At 44.8% G+C, this 15,292-nt stretch overlaps 1 protein-coding gene across 1 annotated transcript; it reads right to left on the reverse strand.

Moving 5' to 3' along the window:
- Positions 1 to 250: 250 nt before the first annotated feature.
- Crhbp (corticotropin releasing hormone binding protein) lies at positions 251 to 13,084 on the reverse strand. The gene is made up of 7 exons (XM_076927197.1): positions 12,670 to 13,084; positions 12,224 to 12,317; positions 11,786 to 11,943; positions 10,092 to 10,302; positions 7,936 to 8,084; positions 4,233 to 4,350; positions 251 to 936 (listed from the first exon to the last, which is right to left on the reverse strand). Exons 1-7 carry the CDS (start codon positions 12,925 to 12,927, stop codon positions 779 to 781), a joined length of 1,146 nt encoding a protein of 381 aa, XP_076783312.1. The 5' UTR covers positions 12,928 to 13,084; the 3' UTR covers positions 251 to 778.
- Positions 13,085 to 15,292: the final 2,208 nt, after the last annotated feature.

Below are 15,292 nucleotides of genomic sequence, written 5' to 3' on the forward strand. Positions count from 1 at the left end.
ATTGTGGAAACACACATCTGCTCCCCGTTTCCTGGCCAGGGATGGTCAGAATTCACCCTGAAGTCTCCCTCTACTCTGCATAAGTCTGTCAACTACTCCAGACACTCCAGAGTTCTAGCATCTTCAAGGAATCCAAAACAGTTCAGTCCATAGCTTGGGTCTGCCCCACATGGAAACAGTTTTGTGGGGAGGTGATGAAGGCAGGGACCACCCAGGAAAGCCAATACAGCAGACAGCCAAGATGCCAAGATTCTGAATACATTTATTTACATCTGGATTTATGAACGGAAAGAGGGTCTTGTTCCCATGCTACAAAGTGCTGTTTAAAAAACAAGTACTACCAATTAACAACACATAGCTACAATTTGCAACTAGAAGTGTGAAGTAATAACATAGAATTCCTTTGGTATACTCAAGACTTTGACTTTTTTTTTTTAAATCTGTCACGAAACTGTGAGTGCTGCCATTGGTTTCTCTTTGGAGCATCATCCCTTGTGACACAGCTCTTTCCCTCACTTGCTGGACCCTTGTTCCACCACTTCACCTTTGCAGCACACCAAAATGGCCGAGCATGTCCAACAACAACCTGCTGTCTACCTTCTGTTTGTTGATACATTATAACAAAAGGAAGCAAAATTGGAACTTATGTGTGCACGTGTTCAAGGCCTGGAATGCTGACTGGAAGGCTTTTAAACACTTGCTGCCCACCAAGATCATATACAATAAGTGTGGAGAACTCACTGGGCTAACAAGCGTGTCAATCGCTGAAGCCGATCATTCAAAGACTAGACAAACAGTATTCTGGGATGCTGTTTCCGGTCGAGGTTTCTAGCTCCAATGGTTCCAGCTGACGATATTCAAATGTCACACGGTTAATGTGTTTCCCACTGGAGACCATACGCACCACAGCGTTGTCGCAGCTAATTTTCATCTGGGCTGGAATTGGGGGAGGGGAATAAACATTTTTCAGCAGGTTAGAGAACAATCAGTCCAACCAGCACTCTCACTACCTAAGTTAAACACAGAGAAGGTGGGAGGCCAGGGGTGTATGGCATCTTGCTTTCAGTCAAAACAACTTGTTTTAAAACTATAGAATTAGTTGTAGAATCGTGAACTGGATCCAGCCTTTCTCTGCACGTACAGGACACTGTAGGATAAAGAAAGCTGGCTAGAAAGAGGCATGATATCTCTTTGGGCTTTGTCTTGTTCTGCCTGCTATTCTCAGGTAGCAAAGGAGACTATGGTGACTAGTAGACTCTGCTCCATGCTGGCCCTTCTGGGATGTAACACTGACCTATAGGGGGAGGTTGGAGAGTTCCAGGGACAGTTCATGGTGAGGACAGAGGATGGGGTTACAAGTGGCAGTTAGTCCTGAGAGAAGGGTCTACACCATTGGGTGTTTGTGTGGCCCAGACAACCCCATTTATCCTTAGTCTAGATAATGACTACATTTTATACGTAAGTGAAAACACATTTGGGCAGAGTGGTACACACTGAGTAGGTCACTTTTTGTTTTATGGCACTGGTTCTCAGCCTTCCTGATGCTGTGACCCTTTAATACAGTTAACGTTGTGTGACACCCCCCCCCAACCATAAAATTACTTCGTTGCTACATCATAACTGTAACTTTGCTGCTGGTATAAGTTGTAATGTAAATATCTGATATATACAACCCTTGGGAAAGGGTCATGCAACCCTCAAAGGGGCCTCGGCCCACAGGCTGAGAAACACTGTTCTCTTGCTCACCAACACCTTTCAAAACTGTCCTGGTACGGGATAATTTTGAACACTGTCACTTGGCTGACATCCAGTATTGTCATTATCTGTACAGGCATCTTACACTTGTTCGTCGCTTCTCCTGGCAGGTGTGCCTGAGCAGACACTGGAAGCCACATGGCTTTTATTAAAAATTACCTCCCGCTTCTTTCCCTTGCCACAGTCGATTCCTGATGTGCACGTTAGCTATCCTATAATATTCTCTCTCCTGTTTTAATTTTCTCTGTCTCCCGCCTCACATTTTGTATCAACTCTGAGACAGGCCACCACTGACCCTGTGTCACAGGTGTCCCCCCCCAGACACACCCCTGGGTGCACATGAAGCACAACAGCACAGTAATGTCATTAGGGTGAAAGTCTGTTCGAAAGAATGATAGGTTTCAACCCTGATATTTTTTTAAAAATACAAATATGACAAAACCTAGATTAATTTCTGCCTGGAAAGCCAAGATTATCTCTTCTTTGGATAATTTGGAAGGTCGTTTTTTACTCTGAACATTAATCTACACAGTATATCTAATTTCCTTTAATTAATGTGCATGCAATTTGTTTTGACATCATTTCTAACAAAGTTCAGTTTAAGGGGCAGGGTCTCTAATAGTTTGATGGTTTCGGATTAAATTTAGAGTACTTGCAAGCAGGAAAAAGGAAAGAAGGGAAAGGCTACATTTGCCAACTGTGAATCCCAGCATAAAGCACTTAGCATGTGTGTGAGGCCCTGGGTATAGCACCTAGCACCACACAGGTTAATGAATAAGAAAAGAAAATTAAAGCAAGAAAGAAACCTAAACAATCCAAAACTAAGCCAAACGTGATAAGATCCAAGCTTTAAACCGCTTAACATTGGTTTCAATTATGCTCAAAATTTAGACAAAGCAGGGAGGTTCTTGGGTTTTAGTTTTTTGTTTGTTTGTTTGGCCTAGGTTCCTAGGATGCTCTCACCTAACCTAAGTCCTGTAATGCAAGCAGAAATAAGACATCTTCAACTATGTAATTTGAAGTCACAAGCATTCTTCAATCATATCCGCTCCTACACCCACATGCATGTCCCTAAAGGTCGTTTCCCTCTACAGCTGAACCCACACAGTGCCTCAGAAGGTGACTTCAGAAGACCAGCACAGCTACATGCAGTGACCGCTTACATCAGAGTAGAGGCCAGTGAGCATAGCAGCCCCTTCTGGGCACAGTGGTGTGCACCTGTGATTCCAGCACTCTAGGGGCTGAGGCGGGAAGATCAAGAATCCAAGGCCAGCCTGGGCTGTGTAGTAAGACACTGTCTCAAAAAACAAACAAACAAACAAACAAACAAACAAACAAAAAACCCTCCTCAACTTCAGCAGCAGTTGGACATCTGTAAAAAGCTCTACTTAGTCTGGTCTCATGGAGACGTTTCTGAGCAGAGAGCAGGTCACAGCAGGCCTTCCCTTCTACCTGTGTACATGAATTCTCTTTCAGAGCTCTTTTGTTTACTGAGGGCTTAGCATTAGGACAGGGAGAAAATACTGGGGAGGAGAGCTTATTGTAACATCAGGACATAACTGACCAAAATGTCGGTTTGCTTTGCAACTTTATTGCCTACTTGGGGCTGGAGAGGAGGGCTCTGGTGGGAATGGTCTGTGCAATTTGGCATTGGTGTTCTCGACCTTTGCTTTTAATTTGACTCTTTCCAGATTGCCAATAATTCCCGACACCTGAAGTACAGGTGTGAGGATGGCCTTACAGAGTCGTTCTGTGGAAACTTCCCCCACCACACATAACAGTTGTTATTAGTCTGGGCATGAGGTCAGTAGTCCAGACGCCATCCTCATACACCTTAGCTTGAGTACATGAGCATCCTCTTTGGTCCCTGGCAACGCAGAGCTGGCCCCATTTGGCATCTGCATCTTAAAGCATCTTTTTATTAATGATGAGGGTTTCAGAATTTGCCTCTGGGTTGCAATGGCCCTTGAGAAGCTAGCAAACCTGTAGAAGTTGGGAAGACTCAAAAGCTCAGAGATATTCTAAAAATCTTACTGGTTTGTTGTATATGTGGCTATAAATAATCCATCCTCGTGTATGTATCATATACAGGTAGTAAAGTTATTTAATTGTTTCATTATTATATTGTTACCAACCACTGATACTTTTACCATTTGAACTGTCAGTCAACAAACAAGTTAGTTTCCAGAGTGTAAAAGCAGACGTCCTCCCTGAAGTGGAGAAACCTTGTCTTTTCCACAGTTTTCCTTAAATACACATTCTAGCTGTTCCATAGGTGTCTCGCCTGGTGCCTGATGCTTAGGTAATAGGTTCTGATACTACACATGGGTTCTAAAATAAAATTCTCACATTGGCTCAACATAAAAAAAACAAATGTTTTTGTAGAGTTTACCCTCTTGTATATGAAAAGTTAGCATGTTGTATTTAAGGAGAGAACCCTGACAGTCACATAATTGACAGCTAAAGATCTGTCTCACCAGGGCCATGAAAGGGGTAGCACAGGTCTGCTAAGGGCATCATCCTGGAGGGGTCCAATCCAGTTCCTCCCAGCAGCTCCACAAAGTCACCAGTTCCGCCACAGCCAGCCGCAGGTTTCTAAGAGAAGACAGCAGCAAAAAAAAAAAAAAGAGCAAGATGCAGATAAACCTATCACAGGTCGACCTGAGCCAGGATGGATCCGTGAACACACTCTGTCAGCCTTCAGCCTGTAACTGTGCTTGAATCAAACATCAGAGACTCCAGAAATTGTTTAAGGTGGAGGGGAAAAGGCTCTCCGAGGGTCAGTTTTCCTTTGTCAGTTGATACGTCATTGTTTAATGTATGTGTACCTGCAAAAGCTAAATCCAATGACTGGAAAAATGAACCAGGAATTTGTAAGCTCTTTAAGATGTGTAGATACAGAACCTGAGAGTCCTTGGACACACACCAAGTGACTGGGATCTTGTAATGCATGCAGTCAGAGGAAAGAAAGCCCGGGCACCTGCATTTTATAATTACATTATAATTTGTTTATTAAAGTCCTGTGTTCTCCCTCAGCTTACATCTTTTCCTCTTGCTAATAGAGGGATATTTCTGTTCTTGGAACGTGTCTTCCACAAATAAGGATTTAGACTACTCATGGGTATAGTAAAAAAAAAAAAAAAAAAGACTAGAACTGTGATTTGGGGCTCAAGTTAGCCAAACTTACCATTTACTCTTTCCTTTCAATGAAAACAAATTCTTTTCATGGCACTCAAAAGAATTCATTCTGAGCCTCTGAAACCATCATTTCCTGCTTCCCCGAATCCTCCCACAGCTCTCAGCCACAGGGATTTCTGTGACCTGCTCAACACAGAGAAAGTATGCATCCGCAGTCCCGAATGTCGAGCTTGGCTCCTGCTTCACGTGCCCAGGTTAGTCCTGATTTCACGTCAGTTCCCGACAAGGGCTGGGATTATAGGAATGAGCTGCACATGTGTGTTAAATTCTTAATGATGTTTGTAAGCATTTCCTACATTTTCACTCTCTACGCTCTCCCATCATCTCAGTAGCTAGGTTTGCCTGTTGTTCACTGCTGAGTACTCGTGAAGAGATCTAGTGGTGTGTGGCTGGTAGCCTGAAGTTAACCGGACAAACCCCGACACATAGGAGACAAAATCTTAGACTGAGGACTTTAAACACCCATCTACACAGGTGCACACCTGTCAGACATTGAGAAGAACCCTCCGATGTGGCGGGAAGTAAAATTGAGACATCGTATAACGGAACATATTTGGCTAAGGAATGGAGACAACAGGGGCTGCTTACGTTTAAAGAGCCTACTGTGAGCACGACCATATGCTTAGGTACTTCAAATGTAATTTCATTACATGATGAAATAAAGATTTAATTAGGCCCACTGTGCACAAGTTTGTGAACAGACATTCAAGCAAGCTATTTAGAAATAGAAGAACATAATTGCCTTTCCCATGAGTAGATAATAGACGGAAGTTTCCACTTGGTGAGTGATGACATCTCTCTCCTCTTTGGAATCCTCTCAGGTGTTCTTATAAACAGTGGCAGAAAGTGAGCTGCATGGGGACCTGTCTGGGGTTCTGGGCCTCAGCAGCAGTTCCTACATGTTTTTGTTGAAGCCTTAAGTTCCTACCCTCTCTTGGCGTTAAGCCAACTCCCCACTGTTCATTATGAACGCTCAAAGTCTCATCTCCCAAAACACATGAATTCTGAAGTGCTAATGGGATGGTCTCCAGTGGTTCACTAGCAACAACCACAGAGCCATCTCACAGGGAATGTGAGGCATCTCGTGTCCCCAGCCCACCCATCAGTGGAGGCCAGAATGACCTTGCAGGACAACACACATCAGGTGTTTTCCCAGCTGATCCCAAGGCTCTCCCACCACTCCTGCTGCACACAACCTTCTCCAGGTAGATAGCACACGTGGCTCTACCAATCTGCCTCTCTAGCTCACTGCTTCCTGTGTCTAGGGTCCAGTAAGCCCGTTTCTGCCTGGGCAACACTGTTCTGCTTGCTCCTCCTGCCTCCTGTGACTGCTGCTCCTTCTGATGTAAGTTTCCTTTGCAGACGACACTGTCTCAGACAGCTCTGTCTACCCACTTTCCAGGTCCTGTCTATCAAACCACTCTGCTGCATTTTCTGTACAGATTTGATTTGAAATTCATGATAATTTTCACTACAAAATAGGCTGCCTGTGAGCAGGATCTGCCTTGTTCATTGCTTATTTCTAGAATCTAGAATAGTCCCTGCACAGAGGATATTATTATTATTATTATTATTATTATTATTATTATTTTATTACTATTACTACGACTACCACCACTACTACTACTTGGTAGTACTCGTAAAGAGATCATGCTGTTAGCCTGTCACAAGACGTTCTCCTATCTCAGTCTCCCTGTGCTTAGGGTTACAAGTATAAATTACAATTACCATGTTCAGCTTTCAATACCCAGGCCTCAAAAAGGAGGTTTTTAAAGGAATAGATGCCTAGAACACAGTAGGCACACAAAAAAATTAAGGGGAATACTAAAATTATCCTTAGGGCTTCAATACTGAAAGCACAGATCTCCTAATACGTTACCATGTCTCCCACCAGATTCTAGATCATTCAGGAACAGCATGGCTTACAAACACTATCAGGTTGGATCCAAAGCACTCAGACATTCTTATCAAAGGATCGATCCTCAGTCAAAGTTCAAGAATAACAAAGAAGGGGCAGGGACTTGTGGGTGTGGGGGCGAGAGGAAGTTAGGCACCACTTCTTTTTCTTGGACCTGTTCCTTATTTACTTTTCACGAAGATCTGTATGTTTGGGAATACTGGCTGCCTCTGACACCACCAAATGCATGTGTTATCTTAACTTAGGCCTATGAACAAGGAAAAGAAAATGAGTGTGACGCATGGAGCATCCGCTGTCTGTGCAAAGGGATGCAGTGAAACTAGCATTTATGGTAAGGCACACATGGAAGCTGATATGAAAGCAAGTTGGTAAGAATTTCACAGTTAATATATACATATAAATATATATATATTTATATATTTATATATAAATATATACATTTATATTTAATATATAAAATATATATTTAGTATATATTACATATATATATACACTAATGTGTGTGTGTGTGTTAGGCAAGATGTCATACAACACGCTCTTCAAAACTTCACCGCTCTTTGCAATATAAAAATCTAATTTCCCATTTTATGCCACCATCAGCATTCTTTCATAGCCGAGTGCTGTCAATGAGAGTGGCTTCCTTCATATCAAAAGAAAATTCCAATAATCAGGAGAGCAGCTGCGCCCGTGACTCAGAGGAGCGTCAGCTAGGAGAGGATTTTTGTAAAAGAGGAAAGTACAAGAGTGTTCGACTGTAATTACATGCTGCAGCTTTACCAACTGAAAGCATTTCCTATGTCACAAGAGAAATCCTGGAGCAGTCAGAACGGGCACCTGAGTGTTTGCCGGCAGCGCGACTGAAATAGACAGAGAGGAAGCCAGGGCCGTGTGCAGGAGACGTAAAAGCCAGGGGCCACATGGCTCGGGCTTCCCGACAGGATGGGTGCTTTGTCACAGATAAAGAACAAACAAACAAACAAACAAACAAAAACAAGAAAAAAACAAAACAACAACAAGAAACCAGTGACCTTACCAAATGGCCAAGGAGCAAGCGAGCTACTGACCTTTAGCTGAAGGCCGTGCGGGTGTCCGAGGCTGAGATCGGAGACTTTGATTGCCACTGGATAAATGATGGAGAAGCTGCAGTTTTGCTGCTGGTATGGAACCACCAAAGTAAACCTTCCGCTCGGAGTCTGAGAGATGACATTGCAAGCTTTAGGAGGGGGGAAAAAGATACAAATACATTATTTAGAGTGCCAGGTTTTTTTGTATAAATTTATTATACCTTTGTTCTAGATTTCAGTTCATGGTCTGGTAGGTATGGCCTATCTGGGGCCCACTGGCCACAAGTGCCCCGGGGTAGCTTTGATTGGTGCTAAACATATTTGTAGATTACCAACATCCAGGGGCTGGGCCGCTCTAGTTAGGAGTTGCGCCCAGGAAGAGGGTGTATATCACCATGACAATCTGGGGAGAGGAAGGAGCCTGGGAATTGAACTCATCAGTGTTGGGAAGCACCAGCCACAAGGGGGCGTCTCACCTTTGTCTGTTTATAAGGATCCTAAGGTAGGGAGTCTTTGCCAGTCAGACAACACACCTGGGGGGTACCAGGAGCACCTCTGTTGAGTTGATTCTAGATCTAAACCAGGAGATCAAGACTCAACCGTGAAGCCAGAAACTCACCCATAGAATTTGGAGCCATGGTGTTATTTGTTAAACAATAAAATCAAGTCTAATTTTATTCTAAAGATTTCATGATACTGACAGAAGAAGGCAAAAATAAAATAGACAACACTTTTGTACCTAATACATATTTGCTGGGTATAGAATAATATAAAGTTGATTAAATGATCTTTTTTGTTTTGTTTTATTTTGGTTTTTTGGTTTTTCGAGACAGGGTTTCTCTGTGTAGTCCTGGCTGTCCTGGAACTCACTCTGTAGACCAGGCTGGCCTCGAACTCAGAAATCCACCTGCCTCTGCCTCCCAAGTGCTGGGATTAAAGGTGTGCGCCACCACTGCCCGGCTAAATGATCTTTTTTATATTTTATATTTTATATTATTTATTATTGTTGTTGCTTTGAGACAGAATTTCTCTGGGTAGTCCTGGAACTTGCTCTGTAGACCAGGCTGACTTCAAACTCAGAGATTTGCCTGCCTTTGCCCTCGAGTGCTGTGATTAAAGGTGTAGGCCACCATGCCCAGCTTAAATTTTTAAATCGTGAAAGTCTTAAGATTTTTCTGAATTTTTTTTCTTTTATCTCAAGTCCAAACTTACAACAGAGTTATTCTTCTATCTATGAAACAGAGGTATGGGATTTCTGACAACTTATCTCCTTGTATTTTTAATTACTCTTAATTTCAGAATGAGTGAAATTCCTTGGCAGCTTTAAAAGACATCTTCTGATTTTTTACCAAGCAAATTCCAGGAGAAATGAACTCTCAACATTCTGCTTCTCAGATAGCCTCAGCTTTTCAGGGTAGAATTTCTCTTCCTCTCCCTCCCTTTCCTCTTCCCCCTCCCCTTTCTCCCTCTCCTTCTTGTCTCCCTCTCCCTCTCTTCTTTCCTCCCTAGTGCTAAAGTTTGAACCCAACTTTTGCTTCAAGCATCCTTAAACAAATGGTTTACCACTACATCCCTAGTTCTCAGCTTTTTCCCTTAATGAGGAAATAAACCAATGTATGAACTCATTTTGCTCAAAATCACACTCTTTCAGGTTGGTTGTATAGTTTTATAGCCTAATCTGTGTATCTCTCTAACAGAAATTAACCGAGATATGGTGGTGGTTTTGTAGTAGAAGATAACATGGAAGGAGGTGACACAGGGGCACTGGTTCACTCCCTCCTTAGGGGATGACATCTGCCCACCTGTCTCAGAAGCACAGTCTTCAGACTTTGTTTACAAAGCTCTGGCACCAAATGATTCTTCAAGCTTATCCCGCATCTGCACGATGGCTTGGGAGATTAAAGTTGGTTACTGAACCCATTGTAATGCCTTGGGAGGGCAGAGCAAGACTTGGAGGAAAAATAGAAGTGTATGTGCCATATGTTAGAATATTACCTAGCCTGGGAAATACAACTAAAACCTGTGGTTTAATTTTCGTATCAAGGAATAAAGAACCCATGCCATTCCGTGGTTTAAGTCTGTGAGGTAATACAATCTTTACAAAGCAGAAGTGGCTGCCTCTGGCCCTGAGTCCTGTCTGTTGCTTGTTTACTTACGGAAGAGGTTGGGGTCTGTCTTTATGGTTATTGTGAATCCATTTCCTGGTTCATGGACCCGGAAGAAGACCATGGCCACATTCTGGGAAGATGTGATGCTCTTTCTGGTTAGACCACTCTCACAGAAATCTGTGTACCTCTTCATGGTGGGCAGAGGGTGATCCTGAGAACTTGGGAATTTCTCCCCCTTAAGGATCCAACCATCAAATACCTACAAATGATAATAATGATAACAACAACAACAACAATTGGACAGACATACCTAGTCACTTTCAGCAGCTTCTAAAATCAGAATCTGTTGTAAAGAGGCGGGAGTTACCAAGCAACAAGCCTTCCATTATGAGGAACACACAGCCGCTACTCCCAGCCTGCTTGTCTGTGCAGTTGCAAGGACTATCTTTTCTACATAAGCCTTCAAGCTGCTAAGTTAGCACACCCTTTTATACCTTATCAACTAGTTTGATAAAAGGAAATGAATTACAAACAACACTGATTTTCATCCTGTCTTTTCCACATTCATAACAACTCCACCGGAGGGCTGCTTGGATTTCACTTGGCTTCAGTTTCTGCTTTCCTCTGATCAGTTAACCGTGGGCAACAACAACAAATCTCAAAGACTAAGTAACAACACCTGACCTGGATATGATGGAGGGTGATTGTAACCCCAATACCACAGAGGCTAAGGGGGAGCATCGTGAGTTTGCAGCCAACCTGGGATAAAACGAGTGATTGTGTCCAAGTGATGGGGGGAGGGGTGTGTAGGAGGGGGGAATCCAGAGCAGATTTCTTTGCCAGTGGCTCACTCTTCATATTAATATATAATCATATTAATATTAATATATATATATATATATATATATATATATATATATATATCATCACCTCAAGTTATTTTTTAAAATATTTCTAAATGCTGCAGTCAGGCAGTGCTGGCTAGTAAGCCACGTAAGACTTCCTCTTTGCTTCCTGGGACAAAGGGTCAAGGTCAGTTGACCCCGTTCTCAGAAATCACCACAGGCCTCCATTTTAATGAGTCCATCGTAGTGCAATTAGCGACAGCCGAGCCGGGTTGCAAATTATTTCTAGCAAGCTTGACAGGTTCCCAAATGGTTTTGGAGGTCTGAAGTGTGATTGTTTTCTTGGGGCAGTAGACCTCTATCCCCGCTCCCTCGGCTGACCTGTGTGACTCTGGGGACGGAAGTGGGATGCTGTGGCGCTGGGTGAATTCTCCTTCCATTCTTTGTTTCTCTCAAACTCCACCTCCTCTCAGCATCCCTCTCCCAAACAGTGCCTCACTACTCCAGAACCCCATCAGCCCGCCGAAGAGCCTAGGCGCTCCTGGAATGGCGAGGTGGGTTCAGATCTCGGATCGCAAGAGAACCCTATTTGAGAGCTCCTGCTAATTATTTTGCCATGTTCTGTGTGCCCCGGATTACATCGTAGCGTCTCACACTGCAAGTTCAAGTGCTAGGAAGTTCCCAGGAGTTGGGGAGAGCACAGAAGGGAAATTTAAACCACCAGCGTCGGGGGCGCTAGACCTGCAGCGTTTGGTACTAGACCCTTCCTAGGAATCCAGCCTCCTGGGCTCTCCTAGGGCGCTTCTGAGACTCGAGACATATAGGTTCAGTTGTCCCCCACATGGCCGCACTTAGGGGCAAGTGGGCTGGGGCCGCGAACAGTAAGGACCCCCTCACCTTCAGGAAATCCCCACCCTGGCAGTCGATGGAGACCAGGTCATAGTGGATGGTGATGAACTCCTGGGGTTCCCCGATGAAGAAGACGGCGCAGTGCAGCTGCGGCCGGTCAGCGGTGAAGGTGAACTGGCCAGGGAGGCTCAGCATGTCCAGGCACCCTGGGAGAGAGAACCGAGCCCGGGGTCCTCAGCTGCCTCGGGAAGCTGCTTCCAGCACGCCCCATTCCCCGCCTCCACAGCGCGCTCCAGCCTGGAGCTCCCAGCTTAAGCTGCACTGGGTTCCCTGCCCTGGCTTGGAAGAAGCCTCGTGGATGTTGCAACCAAGAGGTCCCAGCCTGCCCCCCGGACAGATATCCTGCAAGCCTGTGTCCTAGGTGCAAAGCTTTAGCCTCCCACCTCCCGGGCACCCACACACTGGAGCAGGACAACCCCAACTCACGCAGAGTCCGTCGGTACGGCTGCTCGTCTGCCAGGTCCCGCTTCAGATTGGCGCTGAAGAGCAGGAAAGGGTCGTAGACCGCGTCTTCTTGCACCTGGCAAGGAAAGTGGATCGGTCCGGAAAAGTTCAGGGGGAAGGAAAGAAAGTGAAGCAGGAGCAGGGCACCCTTCTTGCAGCTCACAGAAACAAATGGGGGCTGCGGGGGAGGGGTGGTCCATGTCTCCTGAGTCTAGAGACTATGAGTGAGTATTAGATTTTTTTTCCATCAGATTAGGGTACCCAGGCCAGAGAAAGGCAGGCAGTTTGGATGCTCGGGGGCAAGGAGAAAGCACGTCTAGGTGAACCAGGGACAAAGGATGCAGCAGAGAAAGGATCAAAAGTTGCTCTGCTGTCCCTGGCTGAATAATCAAGGGAAAGGTGTTAAGGATCAAGAAAGGATGGCTCACCTCTAGGTAGCGGCTCTCTCCCCTTAGAGCTGTCAGGAGGATCAGAATGAAGTGGCATTGGAGTTTGAAGTTCAGTGACATGCTGGCCTTGTGTCCGCAGCTGGTGTGCTCTGCTGCAGAGATCTTAGGCGTTTCTTCCCACACCTTCGCCCACGCTGAGAGCTCGAAGCTGCTAGGGTCCCTTTCCTGGGTCTCTTTTATAGAGCAGTAGAGAGGGGAGGCTCTCTGCCCCTTAACTGATCCGAGCTTAGTTACCATGGGTTACCCTGCCTCGGTGACAAAATGCGTGGCAATGACGAGGGTCCAGCTCTCAGCTACAAATATTTCAGCATGGCCCCGCATTATTCATCAAGAGTGACACTTCAGTCACGAGAACCTAGTGACCTGAACGTATAGGAGAAAGAATGAGGCAGAGGCAGAGCAGAGACTCAGGGAGAGCGTTTTGCTTGGCCTCTAAAACGTTAGTTACATTATATTCATTATACATATTGGGGGAATTTTTGACATTGTAAAAGCAAATGTCAGTAGTGTCAGACACATATGACCTCATCATGGGGCCTAGTCACATAACTGCTGATGGTACCTTGCCGGAAATGTCCAGAGAGTAGTGTCAGTGCGACTATCATTCCTGTCCATAAGAAATATAAGGTGGTTTCAGCTCCAAAACTTTGACAGAGCCTGATTTTATAGAATATTGCAGAAATAAAATTCCAGGCTTCCTTTCTCTTGCTTTATTCCGATCCTGCTTCTTATCAGCATTTGATCAATGAAGAGCGAGAGTCTACAGGCTTTTGGGTGTTAGCTGGGCTGTCCCTGAATTGCATGTTTCCCTGTGTCCTTGCTCCTGGACAGTGCTCTGTAGCCAGGACTTCAGCCTCACTGAACCACTGAGAGAAATCACTCCACGCCATGCTTCCAAGCACTTGGGTTACTCTGAATCACCAGTGGGAAACGTGCTGACGCTTCCATAACTGACACACAGCTCCGGTGGAACAGGAGGGAATCCAGACAGGAGTTGTGTGTAAGCTTACTTTTGCCAATTGGCAGAAGACCATGGCTTCTGTTTTCTGTCCAGAGCTGGGGACAGTGTAGAGACAAGCCCTCTCTAGTTTCCCCCTTTAAAATAGGCAGTAAATACTGCTAGAAAAATCAAACTCAAGACCACAATGTAAGGTTTTAATGAAAGAAAATGATTACATTTGTGATTAAAACACTTTAAAGTAACAGGAATCTCCTCAGGGTATCAGAATTTGATGTGTTCATATCTGAGACAATACTGAGCTCTACAGGGGTTGTGTCTTAGGTTTTACATCAGGAGGTCTTCCTATCCTGGTCTAATGCCAACAGTCCTTAGACCAGACCACAGAGCAGAAAGAACACATAAAGATCATGAGCTCTGGCACCATGCCCTTCTCTTCATCCCCCACTGTTTAGGTGTCTGAACTTCAGAGAGGGATGCAGTACATGGACAGGAATGAAAGAAGAGAAAACCTAATGGCTTAACATCGCCTGCCTGCCTTAAAGGCATCCAGCCATCTTCAGGACCATCTCCCATCCCATCCAAAACTAGAGAGATTCTTAGGAAATTCTCACCCAGCATACCATGACATGCCCTCCTCTCTCATCAGCACAGACCAGGCTTTGGCCAGTCTAGGGCTCACCCCAACACTTACACCCAGCCCAACACTGTCTTTTCCACTTTGGGGGTTTGGCACCTGTGTCACCTCAGCTCTGAGGTACACATTAACATCATCAAGACATTATTGGTCTCTGGCCCACACCTTCACATACATATGTACCCCACCCTACCCTACCCCCACCTCTACCAGCACAGGGACAAGGATGTTCTCTGAATGCTTGCATGCAAAAAACAAGCAAAAAAAAAACAGATAGGTTTTTAAGTTTTTAAAGAAACAAGATTAAGCTAGCCATCATGGTGCGTGCCTGTAGTCCCAGCACTGAGAAGGCAGAGAGAGGAGGATTGTGGGTTCGAGGCCAGCCTGGTTGCATAGTGAGAATTATCTCAAAGAAACAGAAGGTAATGGGAAGGGAAGAAGGGAGGAAGGGAGGAAGGGAGGGAAGGAGGAAGGGAGGGAGGGAGGAAAAAAGGAGAGAGAGAGAGAGAGAGAGAGAGAGAGAGAGAGAGAGAGAGAGAGACCGTGGAATAAAACCTACCATAGTTAACCGTAATCAACAAGACTGGCTTTCACAGAGTCTTGTTTGATTCGGCTGCTATTTATTTTCTTGTGGTGAGAAAATGACAAAAGTTCTACTTCTTGTCAGGGGTTTCAGCACAGGACACAGTACAGGTTGTAGGGATGGTGCTATCCAGTGATCTCTAGAACTTATCCGCCCTGCGTTCCTGTATGGATGAACAATCTGTATGGATGAACAATTCCACCCATCACTCAACCTCTGTCAACCATTGCTCTAGCCTCTGCTGCTAAAAGGTGGCTGTTTTTAGATATTTCAGAGACGTAGAATCTCCAGTACTCAAGAGGGTTGGGATCACAAGAGTTCCCAACCAGTTTAGGATACCTAGCACGAACCTAGTCAAGGCAGTGGCAGCACATACCTTCAATCCCAGCACTTGGGAAGAAGACACAGGATTTCTGTGAGTTCA

The sequence above is a fragment of the Arvicanthis niloticus genome, chromosome 29, assembly GCF_011762505.2.
Source record: "Arvicanthis niloticus isolate mArvNil1 chromosome 29, mArvNil1.pat.X, whole genome shotgun sequence".
NCBI classification, from domain to species: domain Eukaryota; kingdom Metazoa; phylum Chordata; class Mammalia; order Rodentia; family Muridae; genus Arvicanthis; species Arvicanthis niloticus.